Source organism: Stegostoma tigrinum, chromosome 12 (assembly GCF_030684315.1).
Source record: "Stegostoma tigrinum isolate sSteTig4 chromosome 12, sSteTig4.hap1, whole genome shotgun sequence".
Classification (NCBI taxonomy): domain Eukaryota; kingdom Metazoa; phylum Chordata; class Chondrichthyes; order Orectolobiformes; family Stegostomatidae; genus Stegostoma; species Stegostoma tigrinum.
In genome coordinates this window covers 53,012,020-53,029,484 of record NC_081365.1, presented here as the reverse complement: position 1 = coordinate 53,029,484, position 17,465 = coordinate 53,012,020, and the positions used below count along the sequence as shown (strand labels likewise).

Genomic DNA, 17,465 nt, shown 5'->3' with positions numbered 1-17,465 from the left:
TAATAATGGCGCACCACACATGAAATGCAACTACACTGAATGAATGCGTAGCATTCTCATGATGTAAATCATTGGGCTGAAAGTGTACCAAGTAATATGACAAGTGCAGATAAAATTAGTAACCATTTAGAAAAGCAGGGATTCATCAAGGATGGCCACAATGGACTTGGCAAAGGCAATGCTCTTTTTGAAAGTGCAATAGATTTTTAATGACAATATCAACTGGAAGTAAGAGAATGTAGTAAAAATAGTGAATATGGACATTTAGACTCTTGTTTAAGCTCTCTGATATGAAGCTACAGATACAGGATACAAGAGTGAGGGAAGAAAGAATGGGAGCAAATTCATATCACAGGGCCTTGTACAGCTTTGTTGCAGGCAGAGTTGAGACAAAAAGGAATTGCATCTAGTAAGTGAAAACTGACTAAACATGAAGCAGAGAGTTACAGGGGAAGAAAGTAGGGCAGTGCAGTTATCTTTGAGTTGCTCTTGCAATGTACGACAGGCTGAAGGGACTATTTCTCCAACAGAAACTTCTGTGATTTAGTGGTTTCACATATTAAAGCATTGCTTAAGATGTTGTGGGAATTTTTGGCATCTGTGACCCTTGTCAGCAGACAGCAACCAAATGGGGATCTTTAGTGTGTTTAAAAAAGCCTTTATTGCAACCTGTAGCAAGGGCCCCGTTACACACTGGAGGCCCAGAAGAAAGGGTTCCAATGTCAGTTATACTCTTGGATTCAGTTACAAGAAATTAACACACGCCAATTAAAAGAACTCCGGCAGTCTGCTGTCCTTTCTACAGTGGAAGTGGGTTTGCAAGCACAACATTTATATCTTGAACGAGTGCTGTCACCTCTGGCAGCACTGTGCTGAATGTTTGGTGAAAAAAAAGAACATTTTTATGAAAGCAGAACAATTCTGTGACAGTAGATGGGGCACCTAGAAATATGCCACCACTAGTGCAAGCCAAACATGAGGAGTATAGAAACATTAGCAAGGTTGGATTGAGAAAAAGGGTCCAATCATTACTAACAATTAGGTTTGTATCATGCATAGTGTGAGAGTACAACTAACAAATCAGAACATGGCTATGCCTATCTGACTAACGTACAATCAGTGTGAAGGCATGACCATATTATCAAATCTAATTTTACTCCTGCTACAATTTATTCTTAACATGATTAAGATCGTTCTTAACCTGATATCTGCAGGGGAACAAGCACTAATCCTCTATGGAGACTCAGTGCAACGTTGGCGGTGGTTACTGATTTTCGATTTGCTGCCACTCTATGATTTTTGTTGGAAGGGTGGGTGTGAACGATTTTTTAAAAATCCAAATATGACCTTAATTCAGTGGCGGCCTGACACTGCCTTAGTGAGTGGCCAATTATCACTGAATAATGTTAGGTCTCTGTGGAAAGCCAGTGCAGGATTAGCAACAATCCTTCAGCTAGTGGGCAAGACCAGTGTCTCTGCTATAACATGGTGTCGAGCTGGACGAACACAGGAGGCCAAGCAGCATCAGAGGAGCAGGAAAGTTGATGTTTTTGGCATAGACCCTTCTTCAGAAATGCCTCTGCTACTGAGTTTGGCCCTAACTCTCATTACAGCACTAGCCAAGAAGCAATGTGGCTTATTTTTGCCTTCACTAAAGTGGAAGTGTTTGTTTCCTCAGTTTGTGAAAGTACTTAATTATGGGCAACTGATACCACTTAAAAAACGATGGATACTTTGGCTAGTTTCCCAACATATTAACAGGAGTTTAGGACTGAATTACCCATGGAAATTAAGATGAAGGCAGGTAATAACTGACATTGTAACACCATCATCACCCCTCCCAAAAATTAAATAACTAATTTTCTGCCTCCTGCTAGTGATTTTTTTTCAGTTGAAGACTCGATAACCTTATCCAAGGAGTTGCCTTGGAACTGTTGCTAAACTTGATGGTGCAAAATAAGATTCAATTAATGCATGGTCAAAAGGATAATAATCAGTGAATCGCTGCGGGTAAATTACTTGATATAATAATGTCACTTCGGCTTCATGATGTATCAGCCTCCTCTGAGATTCTGATAATATCATTGGAGATTACTGTTTAAAAAACTTTTTCAAGCTAAAAAGAATCAAAAATTGGCAGAAATGCATCATCACCAATAAAATATCCTCTTCCAATTTTGATCCTCTTGCATTTTGTTTTAATATTTTTTTTCTAATTTTCAAGAGGTTAATTCTTAAAATAATATTTGTAGGTTTCGTCTTCCCCCACCCAGAATACATTCTGTGCCCACACCACGTTCGGTGCTTCCTTCGAGTAGCTGCCTACACTGAGGAGTACAGGGTCCTCAGCTGAAGGGAAGGGTAGATGTCAATCAGCAGGAGGTTTCCTCATTCATATTTGTCCTGACACCATGAGACTTCATATGGTGCAGAGCCCCAGCTGGATCTTACTGTACCACCACCCCTACCAGTGAATGATGGTAATACATGGGACATTGTCTGTATAATTCTGAGGGTATGACTATTTCAGGCTGTTGCTTGACTGGTCGGTGGGGCGCTGTCTCAATTTTATCACTAGTCCCCACATGTTAGTAAAGAGGAGTTTGCAGATTTGACAGTTGCCATTTCCAGTGTCAGCTGTTTTGTCTGATTTCATGCTTTACTTGAGACTTGCTAGTGATTGATGCAACTGAATGGCCTGCTAGGCCATTTCAGAGGGCACCTAAGATTCAACTATATTGCTGTAGATCTGGAGTCATATGTAGGCTAGTGCAAGTAAAGATGTCAGATTTCTTTCCCTAAAGGGCATTACTGAACCAGGTGGATTTTTACGATAATTGACAATGGTACAAGGTCATCATTTAACCTTTTAAATTTCACATTTTATCAAATTCAAATTCTACAGTCCGCCATGAGAAGATAGAATCAAAATGATTGCATATAACCAAATCACAACTTACAACCAATATGTAGCTTTTTCCTCGTTATTCATTACCTTGGTTAAAGGTCATCAAGTTTTAAATTAAAGTTTCTTTGCCAATGTTGTTGACTGCTGTAGTTTTCGAGACTCTTGATAATTTCATTGTCTGTGGAACCTAGAACAGTCATTCAGGGCAATGTTTTGAATCGGGCAGAACCTTCAAAAATTTCCCAGTAACCAGTGGATTATTAGAACAATTTATGCAGTCGACTGCAGGGTTGTGTAACTTCAGTAGTTTTGTAAGATGTATATGATGAAATATAGCCTGGAATTAACTGGAAACATAATACATGGAAATTTCCAGTTGTCTTTTGAGGTTAGCCATTGAAAACTACTCGTAGACCTTGACAAAGAACTCTCAGGGCTCTGGACCCTTACCCAATCTGACAACCCTTACCCCAAGATCAATTAGAAGACAAACATGTCGTGGAAATACAAAAATTACAGGCCTTTTGGAATATTTACGTCTGCATTAAGAAAATTAACCTAAATAAACCATACTTCCTAAAACTGCAGTTGGCTTGTATATTAATTTACATTTTCCTTACATATGGTTTTATCTTGAGCATCAGCTTCATGTTGAGGCATCTTTATAACTTTTTCTTTTGCATATGTCCCTTCTGCCGCAGGATACACTTTGTGGGTGTCACTCAAATACCTTCTACATTTAGATTCCAGTCTTAGAGCCAGCAATGCGATTAGAACCACCTATTTGATGCATTATAATGAACTCACATGAAATCTACAAGGCTATAAAAACCACTCGCAGCCTCTGCTCTTGGAATTCGTTGTTTGTACGTTTTACCTGTGCTAATGAGAGCTGGCCAGATATGACTTGAAGGAGAAAAATCTGAAATAGCGATCACCCTCTAGATTTTTGATGCCATATCTGCTTCTGCATATTTTCTTTGAGCCAGTGGCTATTGATGAAGTGGGAACAGATGGTGTTCTAAGCTGGGTGCATGTGTCCAGCAAGTATCCTCCTTTTGGTTGGATGTTTCTTCTCCACTTACTGAGTTGCTAAGTTTCTGAATTCCTTTGCAGTGCAGCAGAGTGCTTCATTATGTTGTTATCTTGTACTGAGGTTGTTTTAACAATTGTTCATTTTACTTGTTCAAGGGTAAAGGGTTCAGTTCAATCACTTCTGAAGGCTTAGACCTTTCTTAGTATACCATATAGTGCATGCATGATCACAGGTAGGAGCTGCCTGGATGCTTCAGAGAATGCTCTGACAAAGAGTCATCTAGATTTAAAACATTAGCTTGCATGGATGCTGCCTGATGTGGTGTAATCACCAGTATTTGTTGTTTACAGTAATGAGTGTGGACAAACTGCACATAGTTCTGAGTCACCTGGAGTGTGGAACTTAAAATCCTGAGCACCCATATGTGGAAGAGAGTTGATCAACAAGCAAAAGACTACTTCCAACTTCTGCGAATATACAATAGGTTTTGCAATAGGGGCGGCACAGTGGCTCAGTGGTTAGCACAGCAGCCTCACAGCGCCAGGGACCTGAGTTCGATTCCAACCTCGGGCGACTGTCTGTGCGGAGTTTGCACATTCTCCCCGTGTCTGCATGGGTTTCTTCCGGGTGCTCTGGTTTCCTCCCACAGTCCAAAGATGTGCAGGCTAAGTGGATTGGCCACGCTAAATTGCTCATAGTGTTCAGGGCTGTGTGGGTTTTAGGGGGAACGGGTCTGGGTGGGATGCTTCAAGGGGCGGTGTGGACTTGTTGGGCCTAAGGGCCTGTTTCCACATAGTAGGGAATCTAATCAAATCAAAATAGTTGGCTAATGCAGATGAATTCACATTTTTTGGTGCTACCAGGGTGAACATAGCAATGTTGTGACCATATCTGTAAGAATTCAAATGTTGGGAAACTATTTATGCACTCACTGATTTCTTGTCATCATGGAGGCATACCCAGTAATTGGAGCACAGCAGAAAAGTGTTTATGGTTGTGAAAACCATTAATCTCAGCCCCATCTTTGTAGGAATTCCTCAGAGCTGTTTTCAAAGTCAGTCAGCATCTGTTTCAGAAATGACCTGTCTCTCCACCCCCCACCTCTCCCCACAACATTGTGTCAGAAATAGGCTTTGTTCTCTAGTGGTTGCTTTGTTTTAGTCCCATTTGTAATTCCTCAGATATGGAGTTGTCTGTGTGACAAAACCTAGACTGGGTCAAGGTTTGTACTGGTGAGTAGTATTCGTGCTATATAAATGCAAGGCAGTGACCATCTCCAACAAGAATTTATCTTAAACCACATTTCAATGAAATTGAATTGTATTACCAACATTGGACTCTCTCATTCTCAACATCCTGTGGGACACAATTCACCAGACACTGGCCTGCAACTTGAATACTGTGGCTAGAAGAGAATCAGAATCTGAGAATTTTACAGGAAGTAACTCCTCATGGCTTGTTGATCATCTGCAAGCCTGGATTGTGATGAAATACACTTCATTTGCCTGCATGACTGCAGCTCTAACAACATTTAAAAAGCTGACATCATTCCAGTGCAAAGCATCAAACTTGATTGACATCTGGTGCACTCCCTCAAGTGCTCACCCCTTCCGTAGTTGATATAATATGACAGCCATGTATTTCATCTGCAAAATTCACTGAAGCAATTCATCAAGGTTTTCTCAATAGTGATTCACTAACCACTGCCCCTGCCATATAGGGGCAACATTCTCAATAGGATCACAACCATATTTCCGCTCAAATGTAATGCTGACTTGAAAAAACAATCACTATCACTGTTGTTTGGTTAGAATCCTACAGTTCCCTTTGTGTGTGTGTGTGTGTGTGTGTGTGTGTGTGTGTGTGTGTGTGTGTGTGTGTGTGTGTGTCAAGAAGCTCACCACCATCTTCAAGAAATTCGAAATGTCCTTGCGAGTCTCTCACACAACCCTTGAATGAATAAATAACAAACAGAGGGCCAAATGAGCTGGCTGACTTTGAAGACAATGCATCACTGCTTTATTCAGTCAACCTTGTCATTGGATTGAAAAATTGCCAGTTGAGAACAGGAGTTGACATGCAATCACATTGGGCACGGTGCCAGGATTTGAACAAATATGAGGCCACAGCGATGAAAGTCAACCTGCTACTACTTCTTTACAATAGAACCTTGAGGAGAAAATTGGGTTCTGAATGACACTTTTCCATTCAGCAACACTGAAGAAAAGTATTCGAATCACAGACTCTTTTTCACTTCCTGCAAAATATGTTACAGATAAGGATGAGCAAATCAAAATGGGGAAGAGATAACATTGTGTGGAGCTGGAGGAACACAACAGGCAAGGAAGCATCAGAGGAGCAGGAAAGTTGACATTTCGTGTTAGGACCCTTCAGAAATGTGGAGGAGAAAGGGAGCTGCGATATAAACAGAGATGAGGGTTGGGGCTGGAGAAGGTAGGTGGGGTGGTGATAGGTGAGTGCAGGTAGGGAGTGGTGGGAATTTGGTCAGTGAGATGGGAGGGGCGGATAGGTATTGGAAAAGATAGACAAGTTGTGCCATCCCCACCTTCTCTCCCGCTTGTTGACCCCTCCCAGTTCTGGAGTGCAGCAGTACAAAGCCTCCATGTAGAAAAGAGTCAGTAATAATTATTGAGAAATTTTTCAGCTTGTCTTTTGGGCCTATTGCCTCAGTAGGGATCCTGATGCATGTTGAGCACTGAGTTTATAGATTGCCCTGTGTCTTGTACTGTGTCTCTTTCTGCAGAAGAAAACAGCAGGATAATTCCCATTAGCATTTCATAGAATCCGTACAGAGCAGAAGCAGGTCATTTGGCCCATCGAGTCCATACCTACCTTCCGAAGAACATCCCAACCAGACCCCACCCCCCCCCCCCACCCCACTACCTATCCCTGCAACCCTGCCATTTCCCATAGCTAATTCACCTAGCCTGCATATCCCTGAACACTGTGGGCAATTTAGCATGGCCAATTAACCAAACCTGCACATCTTTGGACTGTGGGAGAAAACCAGAGCAACTGGAGGAAACCCATGTAGACGGGAACAATGTGCAAACTTCACACTGATCCTGGGTGTCTAACATTGAGACAGCAGTGCTAACCAGCGAGCCACCGTGTTGCCCATTGCGAAAGCATTAGAAAGCATTTAATAGCAACGTCCAAATAGCGGTCTGCCCTAGACTGAGATGAGGAGAAATTTTTTTATCATAGAGTGGAGGGTCTTTGCAGCTCTCTTCAGAGAGCAGTGGAGATGCGATAATTGAGGTAAAAGTAGATGGATTTTTGATTAACAAGGGAGTCAAAAGTCAGCAGGGATAGGCAGTCAAGTGGAATTGAGGCCACAACTGGATCAGCCATGATCCTATTGAATGGAGGAGCAGGCTTGAATGAAATGACCTAGTTACTATCCCCTAATTTGTATGTTCATAATGATGATATACCTGTAACTTGTGGAAGTGTAGGTTTTATTGTAATAGTTTAATTGCACTTTTGGTAAAATGATGGCTGTGGACAGGGAGCAGTTCTCAGAAAATTCCCAGGCTGTGTTTCTACCCGAAATGTGAACTAACGTTTATATTCGGGGGTCCAGCTGGAGCTGCATTTTAACTTTCAACTTTCTATGTTTGTTTTAAATTCCTAGTGATTTAAAAAAAAATTAGCCATAATTAAATAGAGGCGCACTAGTAGCTTGCTTTGGGGAGATGGGTCTTTCCTGTGGTTTTTTTTAGAGTTACAATAATTGTCAGTGAGAATGCTAGGAAGTGTCCGAGCTGAGCAAGGGTGCTGTCTAGTCAGTGAGGTGAAATGCTTTGGAACTATTCAAAAATGAACTTTATTAATCAGCAAATTATCATCAATCACATGAATGTTGAACGTATTGTTTCAGATCCAATGCAGGGGACATTGATTCTCCGGAATATCAGCACTGCAACAAATGGTTTGTATCAGTGTACAGCTTCTAACACAATTGGATCCAGTACCTGTACCATTGACCTACAGGTTGTTGCTTGTAAGTACACTGTTAATGCTGTCTTCTTACAGAAAACTCTAATTTTGTGAATTTTTCTCCTCCTCTAAGTGCAGAATTCAGCTTGACCTGCTTCTATACCAAGGGTTAATAGCAATGAGGGTTTTAAAACAGAGCATTTGCAGACATTATCCATTTAGATTCCAGAGATATAAGCAAAAAGGTTAAGCTCATCAAACAAACATTTAAGGCAACGTAATAATCATTTTAAAAAATCTATCTTAGACACCAAAACTGATAATACAACTCTTCTTTAGCAATAACTTATGCTGTTCTACAGCAGTAGTTTTGAAAGTTGTTTAGTGAGAAAATTAGGTACGTCATGCATTAGATAAATAAGACCATTACTGCAGTTGAACTTGAGTCTTAAATAGGAATTTTACCATCTTCTCATTGTATCCATTGGAGCAGGTCCTTTAGCTCATTTATTCTGGAAATACACTGGAGAGTCAGCTTGGACAATATCCATGTCCTAATGTGTGTCCACAACCTCGTGAATCAGAGTCGTGCTGACAATTCTGATGTGGTATTAGGGAATGGAGATTCTTAAGTAAGATCTTATAATCAGTTTATAGAAATATAAGATTTGTTTTATAAATTTTGCCGATCTTAACATGGCATCCTATTATTTGTAACTCTCCAACTTTCCAGCCAACACTTGGAAGAGGTGCTGTTGTAGATTTCTCTTTAACAGGCGCTGGTTATTCTTTAATGCTTTGTCTTACTGGCTATCCTTCCTTTGTTTTCACTTGGTTTTTGATATAAAGCTGTGTACAGCAGTAGTCAGACTTCCTTATTTACCAGTACCATTCATCGGATGGTGACGAGAAGTGTGAATACACAAATAAGTGGTCTTACCTTGGACCAGTTGCAGCTCACACCCTGCTCCCCTGGCTGAGCTAAATTGAGTTAGCTTGAGTGCAGGCCATTCCACAAAATCATCTTACCTCTGTGGAAACTTTTGCTCTGGGAAAGTATCCAGCTGAAACATTAGGAGACACTAGTTGCAGTGTTAAACTTGCTAATTTTTTTTAAAACAGTGAATTTTTTGATTTGCAAATGTATGAAATAGAAGTAGTAGACATTTAGGTCTGTTTGCCTTCTGTGCTGTTCATTAAGACCACTGGCTTCTGAGGCAGAAGGTTTTAAGGTCATGAAATCCTCAGGGGGTAGAAATAGATCCTTATCCCCAATCTGAAAGGGAGGCTCTTAATTTTAAAACATCATCCCCCAGTTATGGACTGACCCACAAGAGGAAACATCCTTGTCGCATCCATCTTGTCAAAACTTTGGTTTCTTATACACTTCAAATTAGTCTTCTCTCAGCCTCTGAAAGTGAAAGTGATAACATGCCCAGTCTGTCCAATCCATAAGACAAGCTGATCATTCCAGATATCAGTATAAAGCCGTCTTTGATCTGTTCCAATGCATTTACATCCTTCCTTAAGTAAGGAGACCAAAGCTGCACACAGTATTCGAGATGTGTTCACACCAATGTCATGCACAACCGAAGCATAACATCCTTAGTTTTATGTTCAGTTCCTCTTGTAATGACAGATAATACCCCATTAGATTTTGCACTTTATGTGCTGTACCTGTATTCCAGCTTTTTTGTGACTTGTGCACCAGGACATGTAAATTCCTCAGCACTTCTGAATTCTCCATTTATATAATGCTCTGCAGCCTTGTTCATTTCAAATGTTGTCTTCTTAAGCATCTGAGATAAACTTGGAAGAATGAATGGAAGAACGGTATTAGTGTAGATACTATCATTATACTTCTTTTAAAAAAGTTACTTTTGTAGATACACAATAATTTTCATTTCGATATGTGTAGATTTAAATTTTGTGTTAGATGCAGTTAACATTAATAGATAAAGAAAACACTCAAATCTGTCAAAATATTTCTGAAGCTTGTCATTTAGTAATCCTATGGCATGAGCTTATATGCCTCTGCCACTTGGTATTCATTGGCTGCTTGTCATTTGAGCAGCTCTTTAAAAAGATATTACTGTCAAAGGACTGCGTCATTTTAGTTGACAATTGAAGCAAGTCTGTGGGGATGAAAGTCACCTCTCTTTCATGGTTGTTAATAGTCTTAAATGAAATTAGTTCAGGCAATCACAATCCAGTTCTCTGGGGATACAGGTCCATAGCACAGACCTCCCAATACTTTGGCACTAATTGACACTAATGAGGCAATCTCTTAGAGACATTATGAGGCTGCCTAAAGTGAGAAATGGAAATGTCATGCTAATATAGTGAGGGTAGAGGAGGGGATACCAATGAGGTTTCTGCAGCAAATGATATTTGTAATGTTATACAAGTAGTAATCTTAGACTTTTCATTGGCTCGCTCCCAGACAGATGTTTTGCACATTTCATTCATTAAAATTTCTGTAAAAATTAGGAAGCAGTAATTTTCTTCTGATCATATTGCTGTGGAACTATCAGAAGTCTGTGTTTTTAAGACTTAATTTTAGCTATAAAATAGACGGTAAGGAAATCCGAGTCCTGATGAGCTACAGACAAACATGGTGTGATGTGATAAAGGAGCATGAGACCACCTGAATAGAGAAACGAAGCAAGGAGGATTTACATTCATTCAGGACTATTTACAGCCTCCAGATGTTCCAAACTGTCTGTAAGCCAACAAAGTTCTTTTTAAGTGTAGTCGTGATTGCATAAAAAGCAGCAGTTAAGTAGCATTCTTTAAGGATCCACAAACAACAATAAGATGGACAATGAGGAAATGTCAACTGTATCGCATTAATAGCTCCAAGAGGAGATGGTCCCTCAAATGGGACCGCACCTGCTCAGTAATGCACTGATGTGGGAGCAAAATTTATGTAATCCTGACTCCGGATCTTGAACAAGTGATCTGTAGCCCAAACCCCATGGTAACAACTTCTGCCATCACACAAGTTGCAGTGTTTTCCTGTTTTCCTCCTCTATCCTCACTCAGGGCCCAGGCATACCTTCCAGGTGAAGTAATTTACCTGCATATCATTCAATTCAGATTACTGTATTTGCTGCCCCCAATCTGGTCTCCTATCATCTGGGGAGAGGAAACTTTGGTGACAGCCTTGCGGAACATTTTCTGTTCATCCATTAAAAACCAAGCTCCCAGTTGCTTGCCACTTCAACATATCACTGTGTTCCCATGCCAACATGTCTGAGTCAAGCCTGCTACAGTGCTCCATAAAGTTCAATGCAAGCTCGGGTAACAATGCCCCATCTTGTGCCTAGATATATTAGGTCTCGGACTCAAAATCAAATTTAACAAATTTAGAGTACGGAGACTTTCATCCATGTTCATTACCCATTCCCACACCCCTAAGCCCTGTTCTGTGACTGTTGCTTCCAGCATAGCCAATCCAGTTTTAATTTTTCACCCTTCCCCTTAGCACTTATTCAGCATTTATTTCTCTTCCAGCTAACATCTGCAATCCCTTTAGTCTGCTTCTCTTTTTTCCTCTCTGAATACTGTCTCCATCTTTTCTACTTGTGCCTTCATCTCCCTCCCCCTCTTCTTCCCCATCCCCTGCCAAACTCCACTTGAACCCCACCCCTTCTCATTAGTATAAATGCCAACATTTTCCAGGTGCTTTCATTTCTGAAGAAGGGTCAATGAACTTGAAACTTTAATTCTGTTTTTCTTTCTTTAGATGCTGCCAGGCCTTCTGAGTTTCTCCAGCACTTTGTTTCTGTTTCAAATTTCCAGTATCCACAGTTCTTTGTTTTGTATTAGACAATTAGGTAGTCTGTTTTAAGTTTTGAAGGAGAGTTGGATGTTGGCTGGGAATCTGGGGGGGAAAAAAACTCCCTTGCTGTCCTTTGATAATGCCTTGAAATCTGAGGGGACAGACATCTTGAATTATTGACTTTATCAAGGGATGGTCCATTCAAAGGGGTAACATTCCCTCTGTTATGCACTGTGAGAGCTCAATTTATATAATCCACACTCTGGTTGCTGAAGCCCTAATCCGTGAATACACAGACTCTGGAGATGCTGAATGGACTAGGACTGAAATGTTGACTCTCTTATTCCTCTGATGCTACCTGATCTGTTGTGTTCCTCCAACTCCACACAGAACATAGAACAATACAGTGCAGAACAGGCCCTTCGGCCCTCGCTGTTGCACTGACCTGTGAACTAATCTAAACCCCTCCCCCTACGCTATCCCATCATCATCCATATGCTTATCCAAGGACCGTTTAAATGGCCCTAATGAGGCTGAGTTAACTACATTGACAGGCAGGGCATTCCACACCCTTACCACTCTGAGTAAAGAACCTGCCTCTGACATCTGTCTTAAATCTATCACCCCTCAATTTGTAGCTATGCCCCCTCGTACAAGCTGACATCATCATCCTCGGAAAAAGACTCTCACTGCCCACCCTATCTAATCCTCCGATCATCTTGTATGTCTCGACTCAATCCCCTCTTAGTCTTCTTCTCTCCAATGAGAACAGACCCAAGTCCCTCAGCCTTTCTTCAGAAGACCTTCCCTCCAGACCAGGCAACATCCTGGTAAGTCTCCTCTGCACCTTTTCCAATGCTTCCACATCCTTCCTGTATTGGGGCGACCAGAACTGTACGCAATATTCCAAGTGAGGCCGCACTAGTGTTTTGTACAGTTGCAGAATGACATCACGGCTCTGGAACTCAACCCCTCTACCAATAAAACCTAACACACCGTAAGCCGCCTTAACAGCACTATCAACCTGGGTGGCAACTTTCAGGGATCTATGTACATGGAAACCAAGATCCCTCTGCACATCCACACTACCAAGAATCTTTCCATTGACCCAGTATCTGCCTTCCTATTATTCTTCCCAAATTGAATCACCTCATTTATCTTCATTGAACTCCATTTGCCACCTTTCAGCCCAATTCTGTAGTTTATCCAAGTCTCCCTGCAACCTGCAACATTCTTCCATACTGTCCACCACCCCACCGACTTTAGTGTCATCTGCAAACTTACTAACCCATCCACCTATGCCTGCATCCAAGTCATTTATAAAATTGACAAACAGCAGTGGTCCCAAAAAAAGATCCTTGAGGCACACCACTAGTAACCTGACTCCAGGCTGAATATTTTTCATCAACCACCACTCGTTGCCTTCTTACAGAAAGCCAGTTTCTAATCCAAACTGCTAAATCTCCCTCAATCCCATGCCTCTGTATTTTCTCCAAGAGCCTATCATGTGGAGCCTTATATTATACTATATTAGATTCCCTACAGTGTGGAAACAGGCCCTTCGGCCCAACAAGTCTACACTGCCCCTTGAAGCATCCCACCCAGACCCATCCCCCTATAACCCACACAACCACTGAACACTGGGCAATTTAGCATGGCCGATCCACCTAGCCTGCACATCTTTGGACTGTGGGAGGAAACTGGAGCAGCTGGAGGAAACCCATGCAGACACAGCGAGAACGCGCACACTCCACACAGACAGTCGCCCGAGGCTGGAATTGAACCTGGGTCACTGGCGCTGTGAGGCTGCAGAGCTAACCACTGTGCCACCCCCTTTTGAAGAGCTAGCTGCTGTTTTACAGAGCTTAACAGCCAGATGTTGAGTGACAATCCCCTGCCTGCTTCTGCTGGCCAAATGATGTGTGGAAATGGCTTTACTGAAGTCCTTGTACACCATGTCAACTGCCTTTCCCTCATCCACATGCTTGGTGACCTTCTCAAAAAACTCAGAGGTTTGTGAGACACGATCTGCCCTTGATGAATCCATGTTGACTATCTCCCATCAAAGTGTTGCTTGCTAGATGATTATAAATCCTATCTCTTATAATCCTTTCCAAAACGTTTCCTACAACAGACGTAAGGGTCACTGGTCTAAAGTATAGACGAATATGTAGAGTTCTACTACTGTCCCAAAGTAAGGTTAACTAATTTATAGTCTTGTATGTGAATGTCCAATTCAATTCCAATTCATAGAAAAGCTTGAATTTTTATGACATGTTTTCTAGAAGTCTGCAATGGTCTCAGTCAATTCTGGAGAACAGTGAAGACTCCAAAGAGCAGTCAGTTCATTTGTGATGCTTTGCAATTTTGAGATGTGCATGTTTTTGCACATGCCTCTGATTCTTGAACTTGTTCTTACCTCACTGTTCTCATTCCACTGGAAGTATGCTGAATGCTGTGTTGATGTGAATGAATATTTATTTTTTGCCATGCTTGCAGCTGAGTTAATGTTGTGTAGGTCAACATTCAGACATTGCCCTCATAATTTGTGTGTAGAATTGCCACAATGTTGAGAACTTATTCAGAGTGGGTGTGCAGAAGTTCCAATAGTGAGCTCACTGATTTAAAAAAAACTTTCATTATATCCCAAAACATTTATTTTAAAATGGTTTATAGAAGCTAAAGATGTCATTGCTCTGTTGGGTCGATAGTTGTATTAATGTACTGTATGTAGGTTCAAATTAAACAATACCCTTATCTGAAGGTACATCAGAATGTAGGATTACTGATAGAAGAATCACTTGCCTGGATGAGTACAAGGAGCGGCATGGTGACTCGGTGGTTAGCACTGCTGCCTCATAGCGCCAGGGACCGGGTTCGATTCCACCCTTGGGCGACTGTCTATGTGGAGTTTGCACGTTCTCCCCATGTCTGCGTGGGTTTCCTCTGGGTGCTCCGGTTTCCTCCCATAGTCCAAAGATGTGCAGGTTAGGTGGATTATTGGCCTTGCTAAATTGCCCATAGTGTTCAGAAACGTGTAGATTAGGTGGGTTATCAGGGGATGGGTCAGTGTGGACTTGTTGGGCTGAAGGGCCTTGTCCCAAAGTCTAGGGATTCTATGATTCGAAAGGTCATCTATCTAGACAGTATTCATTTACAATTCACTGTGATACGTCCAAGGCCTGTAGGATAGTACCGAGGTCCTGACCTCCCTCAGAGAATAGGAACAAGTAAATTGGAGAATAGCTGACCTAGAAAGCATAAGATACTAGGCATTAGATTACCTGCCTGTTGTGAGGTGATGCAGATTGTACAGAGTACTTACCCTAAAAATTGGGTGTGAGGAGAAAAAGTTTAAATTCACCTTTCTTTTGCCTCAACAGCACAACTGCAGAATGTTGGAATAATAATTGGAGCTGTGGTGACAGGTATCCTGGCACTTCTCCTCTGCATCTTTTCCATTGTTGTCATTGTGGTCTACTGGAAGAACAAAAACAAGTATGAAGAGGAGGAAATTCCCAATGAGATCAGGTTAATACTTCAGAACATTAAGAAATTTATATAGTGTTTACACAGTCCTTTGCGAAGTATTTCATAAATAATTACTTCTGTGGCACAGCCACTGTTCTATTGCAAAAATGTGGCAACATATTTGAATTCAGCCAGGTCAAAGATAAAAGAATGACACCAGTTAAACTGTGTTTTGGTGATGCTGGTCATTACAGTTACAACAAAAGAAGTCTGTTGCTTCTATTTCAATAGTTATAATGGTTTTTCTTTTAAATGCCCAGCTGAACAGCAAATGGAGGCTTCCTATTTCATCTGACACATCTACTTCCGGGAGTTAAATCCCACTCCAGCTACTCAAGGGTCAAAAGTTATTTAATGCTCATGTCCACTACATATACGGTGTTGCCCTATCGGATGTGTCCCCTATGGGATGTGACGTCCAGCTGAAGTCCCATTTGCCCTCCTGGTTGACGTCAAAGAACTGATTGCATTGCTGCCAAGAAAAGCATGGGAGTTCTCAGTGGACTCCAAGTGCCAAGTTCTTCCTTAACTCAAATTGTCAAATTAGATACCCTGGTCCTCATCACATGTTGTTTGTGAGACCTTGCTCAGTGGAAATTTGCTGATATGTTTCATGGATTTCAACAGTGATTGTACATCAAAAGTATTCACTTGGCCATGAATTGCTTTTGGAATGTTTTGAAATCACAAATGAAAAGTTCTTTCCTGCACCAAAATCAATGATGATGTGAGCTAAAATAACTCTATTTCTCTGACAATTAGTTTGTCTCCCATTAGGCATGGAAAGACATTTTCTGTTACTTTCTGTTTTCAGAATTTTTTTTAGCAGAACAGGATCATTGTTACAAAACAAATATTTCTAATGTATTACAATAAAGATTTCAGTTTTGTAATCTAGCAAAATCTGTCGTGAGAAGAGTTGTCGGCCTGCCATAATGCATTAAGGTAATAGTGCTCAATTTTATGAGGCCTGTATAATTAATTCAAGCTTCCTGCACAATTCTGGTTGTGAATAGCAGCTAATAAGTGATGCACAAAAACTGGCCAGCCAATTTGAAGGAATATATAAAAATTAGGGATAAAAGACAGCACAGAGGGGGAAGTATTAATCCAACTGAATGTCAACTATTTGTCAGCCTTTTCTAAGGATGGGAACGGGCAATAATAGGCTGAATGAGGTGAAAGGAATCCTAATGTAGAGAAAGAAAATGGAGTCTGTGAAAAAATTGTATTCAGAAGTGGTTGCCTGTCTGTAACAAACTGATGAAGTTGAATGTAGTGGTTCAGGAGGTGATGTAAAATGTCTTTAGCACTTTGGAGCATCTTCCTCAAGCAGCACATTCTGTCCATCAGGAAGTGGGTACAGTCTGTAAAGCTTTGCATGTTGAAGGTCAATCAACTTAGCTCCAGGACATCTTTGTAGGAGTATCCAAGGCCTGACCAGCTTATCCATCCATGTGATGACAAATTAAGATATTAGTTAATAATACTTAATAAAAGCAATGTTTATTTTAAACTGACTGACTTTTGAATTCAGATTGATTTGGCACCATTTCTTCTTTTGCCTGAAGTTCTTCTCTCTTCAGGCGTCTTTTCTTGTTCACTGGACCCCTAAGAATCACAATACCTTCATTGGTTTCCTTCGAAGTAGTGGATATCTCAGTGACATTACTTCGTACTCTCTCCTGATTCAGTCGTTAACATGACAGGCTACTAACAAAATGACCATCGAATCAATCTGCCAGTTTCTCCTTCACAGATGCTTTCAGACCTGTTGAGCTTTTCCAACAACTTTGTTTTTGTTCCTACCAATTTTGACATGTTTACCAATAATGTGGCACAAGTAGGACAATTTGTATTCTGGCCAGGAGAATGTAGTAACACATCCCAGTCATTAGCTATCATCCAAAATATCCAAAATGATATATCTAAACTTTCTCCAAAACTAATGAATGTCATTCAACTAAAAGAACCACAATAACTGAAATAATTAGAATTCAGAATAACATTCAGAATAACATTCAGAATAGCCATATAAAACAAATATACAAAGTCTATTGCATACTTTGTTACAACTAAACCACTTTTTAAAATACAGCTGTGTTGTGAAGGAAAAGCTTGTTGTCACATTAAAGTATTTTCACAACAAGTTTATGTGAACTTGAACTATAAAAACATACGTCATATCAAAATCCATGAACTCACTTTGGCCACGTGGCTATGCTTCCTTACCTCTGCAACGA

At 40.8% G+C, this 17,465-nt stretch overlaps 1 protein-coding gene across 5 annotated transcripts in view; it reads left to right on the top strand.

Moving 5' to 3' along the window:
• The window catches only part of igsf11 (immunoglobulin superfamily member 11), a 280,353-nt gene that overhangs the window by 257,177 nt on the left and 5,711 nt on the right, over positions 1 to 17,465 (top strand). For all 5 annotated transcript variants that reach the window (XM_048540501.2, XM_048540500.2, XM_059650329.1 and 2 more), the window contains 2 exons: positions 7,849 to 7,971; positions 15,075 to 15,222. In XM_048540501.2, the coding sequence (XP_048396458.1) occupies positions 7,849 to 7,971; positions 15,075 to 15,222 (271 nt within the window). The remainder of the gene's footprint in view (positions 1 to 7,848; positions 7,972 to 15,074; positions 15,223 to 17,465) is intronic.